The sequence below is a fragment of the Rhamphochromis sp. 'chilingali' genome (genome assembly GCF_963969265.1).
Source record: "Rhamphochromis sp. 'chilingali' genome assembly, chromosome: 5".
Lineage (NCBI taxonomy): Eukaryota > Metazoa > Chordata > Actinopteri > Cichliformes > Cichlidae > Rhamphochromis > Rhamphochromis sp. 'chilingali'.
Window position 1 is genome coordinate 27,517,048 of NC_137932.1, and position 14,390 is coordinate 27,531,437.

A 14,390-nucleotide genomic window follows, 5' to 3' on the forward strand; every position below is an offset into this window, starting at 1 on the left:
GTTCAGGTAAAACTGAATCCTGTTGCGATTATGTGATTTTACATATTTTTTCTCTAAGGCTGTTATATGCAGGCATGTCTGATGTACAGTGAATTTTTATCATCGTGATTTTACCTAAATGCGTGTGACTTTCTATGAAGTGTGATATATTTCTCTTTAAACTTGCTGTGAGGAGGGATCTATTCAAACCGTCAGGACTCACAGAAACGTTTGTATGTTTAAATGAGACGAGCGGTCTCTTTCAGCCTTTATTTGGGGCGATCGTGGCTCAAGAGTTGGGAGTTTGCCTTGTAATCGGAAGGTTGCCGGTTCGAGCCCCGGCTTGGACAGTCTCGGTTGTTGTGTCCTTGGGCAAGACACTTCACCCGTTGCCTACTGGTGGTGGTCAGAGGGCCCGGTGGCGCCAGTGTCCGGCAGCCTCGCCTCTGTCAGTGCTCCCCAGGGTGGCTGTGGCTACAATGTAGCTTGCCATCACCAGTGTGTGGATGACTGGATATGTAAAGCGCTTTGGGGTCCTTAGGGACTAGTAAAGCGCTATATAAATACAGGCCATTTACCATTTATTTTGATACATCGGTGAGGAGAATGACTCCATGTTTGATCTGTTAGGTTTCAGATTAAACCGAGTCACAGTGAATACTGTAGCAGACCGTGCTGTCTCCAGCTGTTTAAATGTGACGTTGTAGAAGGGAACCCTCCCTCTTCTCCCTCTACTTCCTGCTCGGTTTACTTTCACTTTGTCCGGCTGCTGTTCCGCGGAGCGTCTTTCCTATCTGTGTAGGTGAGTGAGGTCCGCGTGCCGGTGTTTGTCTCCGAGGTTCTGCTCGTGCTGTCAGATTACTGCTGTAACCGTGTTACCATAGAAACGTCAGAAATCGAGACCCTTTGAGTATCTGTTAAGATCAAACAGGTCGGTGTGTGTCCGCCGCGGCGTCAGTGACTGCAGTCATTTATGTGACGTCAGTGTGGACCCGAAGTCCACGCAGTGCCGAATAAATCCAGCATTTTATTTCTTAAACTAACATAACATTATTATGAACGTTTTTATGTTTAATATTTTATCGACAAATGTTTAAGTAGCTGCATCTCAGGGTCTGTTTGGTCACGTGAGATGTGCTGTGAGGCATTTTGTCCTCCAAACGTGGACAATAAAGTTGTTTTGATTGTTGAAGTAGAAGTAGGTCGAGGCCGGAGCATTTCTATGTTTTTCTTCATAATTCACAATGCTTGAAATCCAGCATTTACATTTAGATGTAAGACATATGTGCAGCTACCAGTCTGATATAGCCTATGCACTAACAACACAAAGTGTAACCCTGAAAAAATTTAGTCATATTACTGTTCATCTAATAAATCAGATTACTGCTGTACATGTGACTTTTGTTTAGCTTTTTTTGTATATGTTTAAAAATGTTTTGGATATCAGCTGTCATATCAGAGAGCTGTTCTACCTTTTAAGACACCAGGCTGCTGTAAATCAGCTCTGACAGAACACAGATAACAGATTTTATAGATGAGCTGCTTTTAGAACAACACGTTTAATAACCCCTTTGAAAATGTAATTGTGCTGATTTTCTGATTGTCAGCAAACTCAGAGTGCTTATGATCCTGCAGCCATGAATACATCTTGTATTCTATTGCAGCGGTCCCCAACCCACGGCCCTCGGACCGGTTCCCATCCGTGAGTTGTTTGGCACCGGGCCGCGAGAGTTTAGGCTTAGGTGTGAAATGTATAGTTTTCAGGGTTTTTATCGGTTTTCAGCGTTATTTTGTTATCGTTTTTATCGTTTACTCAGTTTTCCTTGGTCTTTTCACGTGTGTTATGAATAAATTTTCTTTTTTTCAGTACCGGTACTAGTTTTATTTTGTTGTATTTATCCGCGACACCTTAAAGGCCGGTCCATGAAAATATTGTCGGGCATAAACCAGCCCGTGGCGCAAAAAAGGTTGGGGACCGCTGTTCTATTGAGCAAAGGCAATATATGTGTACACACACACACACCTACCCATCTATAAATAATGAAAAAGTTTTTTAATTTAGTTTTTAAAAAAACTTCTGCTACGCTGAGATGATCCTGCTCTTTTTCCACACAGAGAGAATCCTACTGAGCATGTGCAGATCAAATTTCAGCCCTCTAGCTTGTTTATCTGAAACAGCCATTAAAAAAGTGTTTTTGAAGGGGCGTGGTTAGCAAGCAATGGCGTAGGACATTTTTTGGAAGAGCTCCGCACCAGCCTGTAATTTTCTGTTTATACCCATCTGTTTTTTTGACACCTTTCTGTTGATTTCTGACGTTTGGATATATCTTATAACAATGACGAAGCCTAAGGCTCCAAAAGTCCGTGAAAAGACTGAGAAAATTGGAGAAGATGGAGGTGAACCAGCTAGTGTAGCTAACGGGCACGCGCTAGCTGGGGAGCCGAGTGCAATTAGCCCCGTAACTTCCCAAGTGGCTAACCCGACGTCCGCCGACATAATGAGTGCAATCACTAGATTGGAGGCTTCGGTTGATAGCAAATTGACTGCTATCTCAACCACGATGAATGCTGTGGAGGCCGCTCTTTCCGCGGTAACTGGGAGGATACATGATGTTGAGGAAGCTGTAAATGGGCATGACGAGAGGATTGCCGTCTTAGAGGCGCTCTGCGACTCGCTCCAGAAAGGCTACGATTTACATCACAAAAAATTGGATGACCTCGAGTCCCGGTCCAGACGACAGAATATCAGGATCCTTGGAGTCGCGGAGGGAACAGAGAAAGGGAACCCGCTGGACTTTGTTTCTGAGCTTATTCCTAAGCTCCTGGGGAGTGAGAATTTTCCGGGCAGGGTCGTGGTGGATAGAGCACACCGTGCCCTGGGCCCCAAGCCAGCTGACGGGGACCGGCCTCGTCCTTTAATTGTAAGGCTGCACTACTACCAAACCCGCGAGCGTATCTTGAGGATGGCAGCACAAAAAGCTCCGCTGCAGTACAATGGGGCTAAAGTTTTTATCTTTCCGGATTTGACCGCGGAGGTGCTGACACGGCGCAAGAAGTTTGAAGAAATCCGCAAACGATGCAGGGCGGCCAATCTACGCTACGGCTTTATTCATCCGGCTCGGTTTCGGGTGACGATGGACGGGGTCACACAGACTTTCGATAAGCCGGAGGCAGCCAAAAAATTCCTGGACCAGAAACTGGCCGCGGGGTCGGATGAGTAGGGCTCTCCAACACAACGGTTTACGTCCTCGATTATATGTTTTCTCTGTATAAGCCTTATTATTGCTGTTCTTCTGGGCGTGTTGCTGTGGACTCATATAGCTTGGGTCAGTATTGTTGCTGATATTGCTCCCTACAATGTGGACAATATATGCCCTCAGGGTCCTTGTTTATTCTTTGATTTGCTGTATGGGAGCCTAGTAATGCTCGCACATATATGGTTTATATGGCTCTCGTATTTTAATTTATCTGAATTTTCGCCTTTTTTTTTTTTCTTTCTTATAAAGTGTCTTATAAATCTCTCTTTGCTGGTGTGGGGCTGCGGGATGGGTTACGGGAAGGATTGTAGCTACTACTATGTTCCTACTGGGTATGTTGGGTGGAGACGGGCTTCGATGGGGGGGCCCCCTCATTTTTGGTGGGACTGTTTTTTGTGTTTTATGTTTGGATGTTCTTGTTCTATGGTGGTACAAGCTTAAACGTGGTAATTTCAGAGTGTATGACTACTGGTTAGCTAGTCGAATTGGGATAAGTAGCATTTATGTTAAATACACTCAATAAGTCTACACTGAGGTTGATTAGTTGGAATGTGAAAGGCCTGGGTAATCCTGTAAAAAGGGCTAAAGTTCTTGCACACCTTAAACGATTGCAACCTGACATAATTTTTCTACAGGAGACGCATGCTAAACGCAAGGTTCAGTCAGTGCTCCGTGCCAATTGGTTGGGTCAGGCATACAATGCTAATTTTGGAGCTAAAGCAAGAGGGGTTGCAATTTTGTTCAGGAAGAATATTCCCTTCTGTCAAAGCACAGTTACTGCGGATCCAGGGGGAAGGTACCTCATTCTTACAGGTCTCTTGAACTCCTTACCTGTCACCTTTGTAAACGTATACGGTCCTAACTTTGATTGCCCTGAGTTTTTTCAAAGGACTTTTAAGCTGCTGCCAAATGTGGATAATTCTCATATTGTAATAGCTGGGGATATGAATCTGGTACTGGACACCCGCTTGGATAAAAGTGCATCGGCCCATACCCAACAGTCTAAATCCAGTCATGCAGATAGGGGGCAGGGTTTAATAAGAATATTTTCTTCTTCCTGCTCCTTTTCACACATGGTTGTTGTGTTTTGTTGATAGAAGATGTGGTTGTTTTGTTTGATTTGTAGTACCAAGTGTGAAATAAATAAAAATGAAATGAAATGAAATGAAATGCTGTGAAGAGTGCGTTGAAAAACATGAACATGGTGGATACTTGGAGATTACTCTACCCCACAGGCAGGGCTTACTCCTTTTTCTCTTCCGTTCATGGGTCGTACTCCCGTATTGATTATATCTTTCTGGACTCTAAACTTGTTCATATTATGAGGGATGTTACCTACCATCCCATTTTGATTTCTGACCATGGCCCTGTGTCCATTAATCTGGATTTTGCAGGTTTAGCTACCTTACAGAGACGGGATTGGCGCTTTGACCCAACTCTGCTTAAAGATGAGACCTTTCATAAGAAATTAGAGGAGCACATTTTGGATTTTCTTAATGATAATGATAAAGGCGATGTTGACGATGCAATTCTCTGGGAGAGTATGAAGGCAGTAATTCGAGGCCACATTATTTCGTTCTCTGCAGCTAAACGTAAATCCCAGGAAATGGCTTTGAAGGATCTTGAGTTAAATTTACTGCAGCTAGAACAAACTTATCAGTCCTCTCCCAATATAGAATTACTGGGCAAAATTACTAAATTGAAGTGCGAGTATAGTTCTCTGCTCAGCAAACAAGTTTGCCTTCAAATCACTAAGTGTAAGCAAACATTCTTTGAACTAGGCGATAAGCCTCATAGGTTGCTTGCAAGATTACTTAGAAAAACACAAGCATCGCAAACAATACTGTCAATCAATGACGAGCATGGGCAGACCACTAGAAACCCCCAAGAAATAAACAAGTGTTTTGAAGACTTCTATCGTGATCTCTATAGCTCTAAGAGTTCTGCGAGTCAGTCGTCAATTGAGGACTTTCTGGAAAAGTGTGATCTCCCGAAATTGGATGATGAGGCAGTTGCAGATTTGGAGGCGGACTTTACATTAGATGAGATTAAGACAGCTATTCAACAGATGTCAAATAATAAGGCCCCTGGACCGGATGGTTTTGGAGCAGAGTTCTATAAAGCTTACTCCTCATTGCTAGCTCCTCTGATTTTGCGTATGTTTAACTACTCAAAATTGTCTGGCTCTTTGCCAAGTTCATTATATCATGGGGTAATTTCGTTGATTCTTAAAAAAGATCGTGATCCTATGTCTGTCTCGTCCTATCGACCTATATCTCTCCTTTCTGTTGAGACCAAGATATTAACGAAAGTTTTATCAAACCGCCTTAAGGATCATATTGCTAAACTTATCCACCCGGATCAAACAGGGTTTATCCCTAACCGCTACATTTATTTTAACTTGCGTAGATTGTTTAATCTCATATATAGTTCTGCTAGGTGTTCGGATGATTCTGTGGTAATAGCTTTGGATGCTGAAAAGGCTTTTGATCAGGTCGAGTGGCCGTATATGTTTACTGTATTATCCAAATTTGGATTTGGTGATTCTTTTATTAATTGGATTAGAATTCTGTACAAAGGACCTATGGCCTCGGTGAGGACTAATAATGATGTATCGGTTCCTTTTCGATTGCACAGGGGCACGCGTCAGGGAGATCCCATCTCTCCTTTTATTTTTGCCCTGGCCCTAGAACCTTTAGCAGCCCGTATACGGCTCAGTTCTGATATACAACCGATTATGCATCAGGGTATTCCTCATAAGTTCTCCGCTTATGCTGATGACGTTGTCTTATTCGTGTCGAAACCCAAGACCTCGATCGGTCCACTATTGCAACTTATTAACGAATTTGGCTCTCTCTCGGGGTATAAGATAAACTGGACAAAGAGTGAACTCATGCCTCTGTCGGACGGGGTGGACATGACTTACTTACATAGTACTCCATTTAGAATAGCGCTGGATATGTTTGAATGTCTCGGTATCACAGTCACGCGTAAGGTGTCACAGCTTTTAAAGAAAAATTGGGATAGAAAAGTTAAACAATTGGAGAAGAATATTGAGTTTTGGGTCACATTGCCAATTTCCATGGTGGGGCGGATTAATGCCATCAAAATGGTAGTTTTGCCCAGATTTTTGTACATCTTTCAGTCAATTCCAGTGTGCGTTCCCCAGTCATATTTTAAGAAGTTGGAATCTATTGTATCCTCTTTTGTTTGGTCGGGTAAGGTTCCTAGAATTTCCAGAAAACATCTTGTTAAACATAAGACTTGTGGTGGCCTTGGACTCCCAAACTTTAGGTTATATTATATGGCTGCACACTTAAATGTTTTTTCTTTTTGGCGAAGGTGTGCTCCAGGTGCTAGTTTGGAAGGACAACCCGCATGGTTGATGATGGAACACCTATCTTGTAGACAAACTTGTCTCCCGGCCCTGCTTAATAGCCCGATAAAAGTGAAGAATACACTATATGGCAGAAATCCTGTGGTTCAAAATTCAATTAAGGTTTGGAACCAACTATTGGACACAGTAAAGGCTCCTAAAATGTATTTGGATGCTCCGCTATGTAACAACCATGCCTTCAGGCCTGGGCTGGAGGACAGCACGTTTGTGTCATGGCAGGGAAGAGGGATTTGTTCTCTCAAAGATATTTACATTAATGGATATTTTCCATCTTTTCAACAACTGAGGGTGAAATTTAATCTTCCTAATTCACATTTTTTCAGATTTTTACAGTTAAGACATTTCATCAAAGCATCTGTTCCACGATACGGTCTGATTCCTCGAAGCCCAGTGCTTGACAGCTTCATGTCGGTTGAGCCCTATACTAGAGGTGCTGTGTCCCGCTTTTACAGGGCCTTACTGGATATGTGCAGTCCTTCCTCTGATACTTTTAGGGAGCAGTGGCAGGAAGAACTGGGGGTGGATGTTCCTGATGATCTTTGGCAAGAGTGCATTAAGAATGTATATTGTAGTTCTGTAAATGCTAGACACTGTTTGATCCAATTTAAGGTTGTGCATAGGTTGCACTTCTCTCCCACTAAACTGGAAAAGATATATAAGAACGTCTCAGCCCTCTGTGTTAAGTGTTCAAGTGGTCGAGGAACTTTATCTCACCTTTTCTTTCAATGCCAAAGGCTGCGGCCTTTTTGGAATCATCTGTTTGATTTTTTGTCCAAAGCCATTGGCAGGGTGGTCCCATGTACCCCCTTTGCAGCGTTGTTCGGGGTGTGTGAACTGGGATGGGCAAGGGACAAGACGGAGATGCAGGTTGTGTCAATGACCACACTTGTGGCTAGAAAGCTGATACTTCTCTGCTGGAAGTCTGATAAACCCCCTACCTTCGAAATGTGGTTGAGAGCATTTGGAAATGTACTCCATCTGGAAAAAATCAGGTTTACCCTGTCTAACCGAGAGAGTGTGTTTGATAAGATTTGGCAACCGGTCGTTAGCCTGATGGACAACCTTAATTGAAGTATACTCTGTCTTGACATTTATGTATGATGTATCACCACATTGTTGACTTGCCGTTCACCTTCTATTGTGTTCCTTTTGAAGGTGATTGTTGTATGCTACTCAATTATAAAATCAATAAAAATATATATAAAAAAAAAAAAAGTGTTTTTGAGAGTAAAGGAGAGATGTCCTCGTATCTCCTTATGTTCCCTTCTGCTCCCCCTACGGTGTTGGTGTTTAGGACATGGAAATGGTTTTCCAATTTTCTATTGTGTGCTCTTCTGCTGCTGTAGCTCATCTGCTGTAAGGTAGTGTGTGTTCAGGCATGCTCTTCTGCATACCTTGGTTGTAGTGTGTGGTTATTTTACTTACTGTTGCCTACTGTTGCCTTCCTGTCAGCTCACAGCTGTCTGCCCATTCTCTTCTGACCTCTGACAGGCTTTGTGTTAGGGAGAACTGCTGCTTGCTGTATGTACTCAGTGCATTTAGGAATGTAGACATGGTCAAGATCATGTCTAAGTCCATAATCCCCTATGTGTTTTCTCTGACACTGACTGGGTTTCTTTCCACAGGTGAGGCTGGTCGGATGTCTTTGGGGTTGTTTTTTTTTATCTGTTGTTGTGAGCTTGTGACGGAGTCCTTAGATCGATTGCTCAGACACCAGGACTGACGAAGAGACTGAGCAGCTTCTTTTCTCAAAATATTTCTTCCACACATGAAGGTGGAAAGGGTGTGAAGTGAGCTCAGCAGGTGAGTCTTTCCAGAGAAGGCTGTTTCATGATGCTGATTGGCTGTTTGCTGTTTGTTGGTATAAAACATGAAGAGAAAAAAGAATTTCTCTCTGAGTTTAGGAACAATAACTTTACAGTGATTCATTTACTTTTAAGTGTTCAAACCATCAGGTAACACTGAAGACCAGTGTTGGGAAGGTTACTTTTAAAATGTATTCCACTACAGATTACAGAGTACATGCCCCAAAATGTATTTTGTAACATATTCCGTTACGTTACTCAAAGCGAGTAACGTATTCTGGATACATTGGATTACTTAATATATTATCATGCCTTTTTACAACTACATGAATGTACTATTGCTGTGTGATTTATTACTATTACTGAAGGCTACTCACCATACCAATACCAACTAGAGTCTTAAATCTTAATATAAAATGAGTAACAGTAGGGTGGACATTAGGTAAGGTTGTATAGAAAACTATTCCGCGTGTATATAAAACAGGTCCGCGGCTCCGAAGCGTAGTAAAGGGACCTCTGGCTAATACGTCTGGTTCCATGTAGGGCTCGTAACCGAAAACTTGCTTTACTTTGTTGTCTGTGTCAACTTTGGTAGCGAGAGACAGAGAGAGGGGTTGAAAGGCTGCTCCAACTGAACTCATTGTTTCTGAGGAAAACACGAAAAAAGTGTAGAGCCGAGTCTTAATAGCTTACTTACAACTGGGCTCGTCAGGCACTCTTTTTGGCTGCAGTGGTTATTATTATATTTACATGCTTCCAGCTCCCGTTTCTGCTCGGTGAGAACTCGTGCTTTTTGACTCTCCTTTTTCTCCCTCCCTCGCTCACAGACACACAGCGGGTATTGCAGTCCATTCTCCCTGCAGCACGGACTACACTGCCCATGAGGCTAGGGCAGGGGTGGGCAATCTCAGGCCACGAGGGCTGGTGTCCCTGCAGGTTTTAGATCTCACCTTGGGTCAACACACCTGAATCACATGATTAGTTCGTCACCAGGCCTCTGGAGAACTTCAGGACATGTTGAGGAGCTAATTTAGCCATTTAAATCAGCTGGGTTGGTTCGAGGACACATCTAAAACCTGCAGGGACACCGGCCCTCGTGGAGTGAGATTGCCCACCCCTGGGCTAGGGCAATGCCTGTAACACTCTGTCTATTGCCTTCATATTAAATAAATAAAAATATTTCTTCACGTCATTATGAGACGCTAGATTGAGACACAGCCATTTGAGCCTCTTAATGCGTGTTTTGTTTGGGTTTCCACCGGCGTGGAATTACCATAAATAGAGAGGGCATAGCCTAACATATGAAACAGGAAAAGATCTTTTCCTGTTCCTGACCGCCGTGTAATCCCTTTATTTCAACAAAGTAACTGTATTCTGAATACCACCTTTTTAAACTGTAATGTAACGGAATACAGTTACTCATATTTTGTATTTTAAATACGTAACGGCGGTACATGAATTCCGTTACTCCCCAATACTGCTGAAGACCGACTGAAGGCACACAGGAGAAGATGTTTGGATTCTGTTTTCAGACAAAATATTATAGATGTTTAAATCCTTGTGTGTGTGTGTGTGTGTGTGTGTGTGTGTGTGTGTGTGTGTGTGTGTGTGTGTGTGTGTGTGTGTGTGTGTGTGTGTGTGTGAACTAATATATGTTGTGATATTAATGTTGCTGTGTCTGTGTAAAGGTGTGGCTTCTGCTATGGATCAGTGTGAGCACAGAGAGGAGGGAGTCCCTCCCTCTAAATCCACTCTGTGTGGGGAACATGACAGCAAGACCAAAGCTCAGAGGTGAGAGGACTGTCTCTAGCTGTCAGGACCCTTCTCCAGGTCCTGGTCAGAGACACAGAAATCAAACGAACCAACTGTTTAACTCTCTGACATGTGAACTCTCTGCAGTCACTACATTGTGTGGTCATCACCTTTTCTTAATGCAACAACCTCAGTTAAAAAAACAAAAATAAGTCAGAGTTTTAAAACTTGAGAGAGACAAACATCAAATTGCTGCCAGTACACAAACTTATTTCTGCTGCTGTGTTCCTGTGTTTAGTCTCACAAAACAGCACAATCTGTTTTTTACCGTGTCATCTACTTACACACCAGGTAGAAAATACACAATGGATTGGTTGCTATAAATTTTGGTTCTACAGTTTTGGTTTTTTTTTTGTGTTTTTCAGTTGGTTACTGGAAATTGTTGCAGATGCTTTGAATCCAAACTCACTGTGCTACTGTGCTCACTATGTAGTCCCTGTTTTTTTTCTATCAGTTTCTATCAGAAAACACAAGCCCCTCCTTCATCCACCGGTGTGTCCTTCAAGAGTAATCGATCTATGATTCAACCCATTATATTCAAAGATGAAGACAAACACGCACATTCTTCACTTACAAAATTTTAATTGATTTTTGTTCTGTGATGACAATAAATAACACGTTAAAGAAAATCATTACAGTTATTCAGAGGCTCAATGAGGCTCCACGAATTTTAACAAGAGATTTAAACAGAGCGAGTGATTTAGTGAGTCTGCAAATCATTCTAGAGTTTAAACCCTGTGATAATAAGACAAGGTTGTCTTGATGTTACATGTGATTGATGCACAAACCCTTTTAGACCCTCTTCACTCTGTTAATGTTGGAAAGAAGCAGCTGTTCCATAACATATGACAGACGGTACCATCAACCAAACAGGAGACAGAAGCAGACACTTTTGCGGAATTTTGTTGTTGAGTATTGTTGGAAAGTTGTTTTTGTGCATTGCACCAGAAAAACTGCAAAAAACTGGCTGCCAGAGTTTATCCAGACTCCCAGTGCAGCTTCACACCAAAAAGATCAGCTGATATGATTTTCTCATTGTGACAACGTCAAGACAAATGCAGAGTAACAGTTTACTTATAGCATTTATTGACAGACCCTTGTCCAACCCCCTTGCCTTGGTGTCAAAGAAGGATGTGTGCATGTCCCAACATTTTTCAACATTTTTCTTTTCCTTACTTTTAAATCATGTGTTTAAAGACAGCACTGAAGGAATCTGCTTAGTTTGAAGGAAAGACCAAAGTTCTATGTTTGGCATACCATGGAAAGACAAGGTCACCAACACAGAGATACTTGCAACAACAGGACTACCAGCCATCTACACCATCCTCAAACAAAGACGAATGTGCTGAGTTGGCCATGCCATAAGAGCGGATTATGGACACATCCCAAAGACCTTTTGTACGGAGAACTGAAAATTGCTCTGTGTGTAAAAGAAACATGAAGAACACTGGCATGGAAGGCCAAAGGTGAACAAGTTATTTAACAAAATGAGGAGACATGTGACAAAGACCTAAAGGGGTGATTGGGAGGAATGGACTTCCTGATATGAAAAATAATTAAATGATCATTCCTGCAGCCACATAAGTTAAATACTCAGGTGAGGAGAGAAACAGCTGTCACCTGAGCTGGATTAGGTGGTGGGGTAGGATCCTGGACAGAGCTGGTATAGCCAAACATACAGAGTGCACAGGGATGTTCAGTTCCCACCTCTGGCAGAAATTCAGTACTATTCCAATTTTCTGACTGAGTGGACCATGTTCTGCACCTCCAATACAAAGGAGCTTTTCCAGTTCAATTCAGTGCCAAACACGCACAACAAGATATGAGGTAAAAATTCTACAACACAGAAAAAACACCAGTATTAAGGGAGCCCCAATGAGCAAGCACTTGGTGACAGTGGGATGGAAAAACTCCCTTTGAAAAGGAAGAAACCTCTAGCAGAATCAGGCTCAGGGAGGGATGGCCATCTGAGGAAGACGGGAGTAAAATCTATTTGAGCTTACAGTGGAAATCAGTTGGGGACCTATTCTTAGGTACTGAACCTTAATGTTCCCCCAAATATCAAACCCCACTCCGAATCATAGTTTGTAGCTATGAACAGCTTAATCGATAAAGTTTTAAAATCATTCTATAAAACAAATAGTCTCGGAGAACCAAAGATTTTGTGCTAACGAGAGTCGAGTGAATTATTTTTAATTCTTAACAGACCTGTACACATGCAATCTTATCTGTTTCATTAGAATACCAACGTTTGCTGTGAATACCTTAAATAACACACGTGTGATATTCTTTATTTTCTCATTTCAGAATCAATAAGGAGACACCGTTGTCTACTTCACTGAGCTGTGTGTCAATGAAGAGTGACCGATCTATGATTCAACCAATAACCTTTTCAAACAGAGAGCGGTCTTTTGATACAGGGTGAGAACTGAAACTGTTGATTGTGTTTCTTCTTTAAAAACGTCATGTCCAACAGCAAGACCAGCACTTGCATTAGTGATCACTTTGTGTTCATACCAAGACTCATCATTACAGAGAGCAACACCTTTAACAAACTGCACATATGCTAACGTTGAGCGTTTTTGCAGTGTTTTGCAGAGCTCAGAGACTCTCAGTGGTCAGTCTGATCTGGACTCCATATTTATGGTGAGAAGATTCAAGAGTCAACAGTTTAATATCACATCAATGAGGAAAAAGTAATTTAGTTTCCATCTCTCCTTAAACATGAGACTCAGTGAGAGAATTACTAGATTCATTTAGTTAAAAACATTATGAAGGTTATAATGTGGAATATATGGTCCTAATTCTGTCAAAACCTTAATAGATGAAACTGAAAATGACTGAAAATAAGTTTAAAGTTCTAAATGTATCCCTTTTCCAGACGCTGGAGGACAACATGTTCAGTTTTTTAAAGAATGAGCTGAAGAAGATGAGGAAGGTCGTGCTTTCAGACTATCCAGAATGGTTAGAGTGTCAGAGGGAGGATGAGGAGGTGCTGAAGGCTGAGGATGAAGAACAGAGGAGGAGCAGTAGAGAGTCATTTTTGAAGATCACGCTGCAATTCCTTAGGAAAATGAAGCAGGAGAAGCTGGCTGAGTGTCTGCAGAGCAGTAAGAGGATTTGAACACATGCACAGCATTTCCTCAAGTTTGTCTACAACCCCAGCTGTTCTATGCCCCACAGTCTGAGAAACACTCTGTTGGATCTATAAATTTTTCTTTATTGAAACATAAATGATGTGCACCATGATTAACACAACACCCTGGTGCATGACAGAGACATAAACATTTATGCATCTTTTGTTTTTATGTTTCTATTTGTTTATCTATAACTTTTGTGGTCAGACATACTACATTATAGATGGTTGATTACATCAGGAAAGCCCATAAATCAATGGCTAAAGTACACTGAACAAAAATATAAACGCAACACTTTTGTTTTTGCTCCCATTCCCCATGGGATGGACGTAGAGACCTAAAATTCATTCCAGATACACAATATAACCATCCCTCCCAAACAGTGGTCACAAATCAGTCCAAATGTGTGGTAGTGGGCACATCTGCTATATTGAGATAATCCATCCCACCTCACAGGTGTGCCACATCAGGATGCTGATCTGACATCATGAGTAGTGCACAGGTGTACCTCAGACTGCCCACAACAAAAGGCCACCCTGGAATGTGCAGTTTTTTGCGCTATTGGGGGTCTGGGGACCCAGAACCGGTCAGTATCTGGTGTGACCACCATTTGCCTCATGCAGTGCAACACATCGTCGCATGGAGTCTATCAGATTGTCAATTGTGGCCTGTGGAATGTTGGTCCACTCCACTTCAATGGCTGTGCGAGGTTGTTGGATATTCGTGGGAACTGGTACACGCTGTCGTATACGCTGGTCAAGCACATCCCGAACATGCTCAATGGGTGACATGTCCGGTGAGTATGCTGGCCATGCAAGAACTGGGACATTCTCAGCTGCCATCTGCCCTGAACAATGTGAACCATGATTCATCCGTGAAGCGCACACCTCTCCAACGTGCCAGACGCCATCGAATGTGAGCATTTGCCCACACAAGTCTGTTACGGCGACGAGCTGGAGTCAGGTCAAGACCCCGATGAGGACGACGGGCATGCAGTTGAGCG

The 14,390-nt window shown here is 42.4% G+C and overlaps 1 protein-coding gene across 1 annotated transcript in view; it reads left to right on the forward strand.

The window, feature by feature from the left end:
- The first annotated feature begins 725 nt into the window (after positions 1–725).
- LOC308397592 (uncharacterized protein) overlaps positions 726–14,390 on the forward strand; it is a 37,021-nt gene continuing 23,356 nt past the window's right edge. Inside the window, exons 1-6 of the mRNA XM_080883565.1 lie at positions 726–781; positions 8,259–8,436; positions 10,127–10,229; positions 12,558–12,671; positions 12,839–12,896; positions 13,132–13,360. Of these exons, the coding sequence (XP_080739691.1) occupies positions 10,141–10,229; positions 12,558–12,671; positions 12,839–12,896; positions 13,132–13,360 (490 nt within the window). The 5' untranslated portion in view covers positions 726–781; positions 8,259–8,436; positions 10,127–10,140. The remainder of the gene's footprint in view (positions 782–8,258; positions 8,437–10,126; positions 10,230–12,557; positions 12,672–12,838; positions 12,897–13,131; positions 13,361–14,390) is intronic.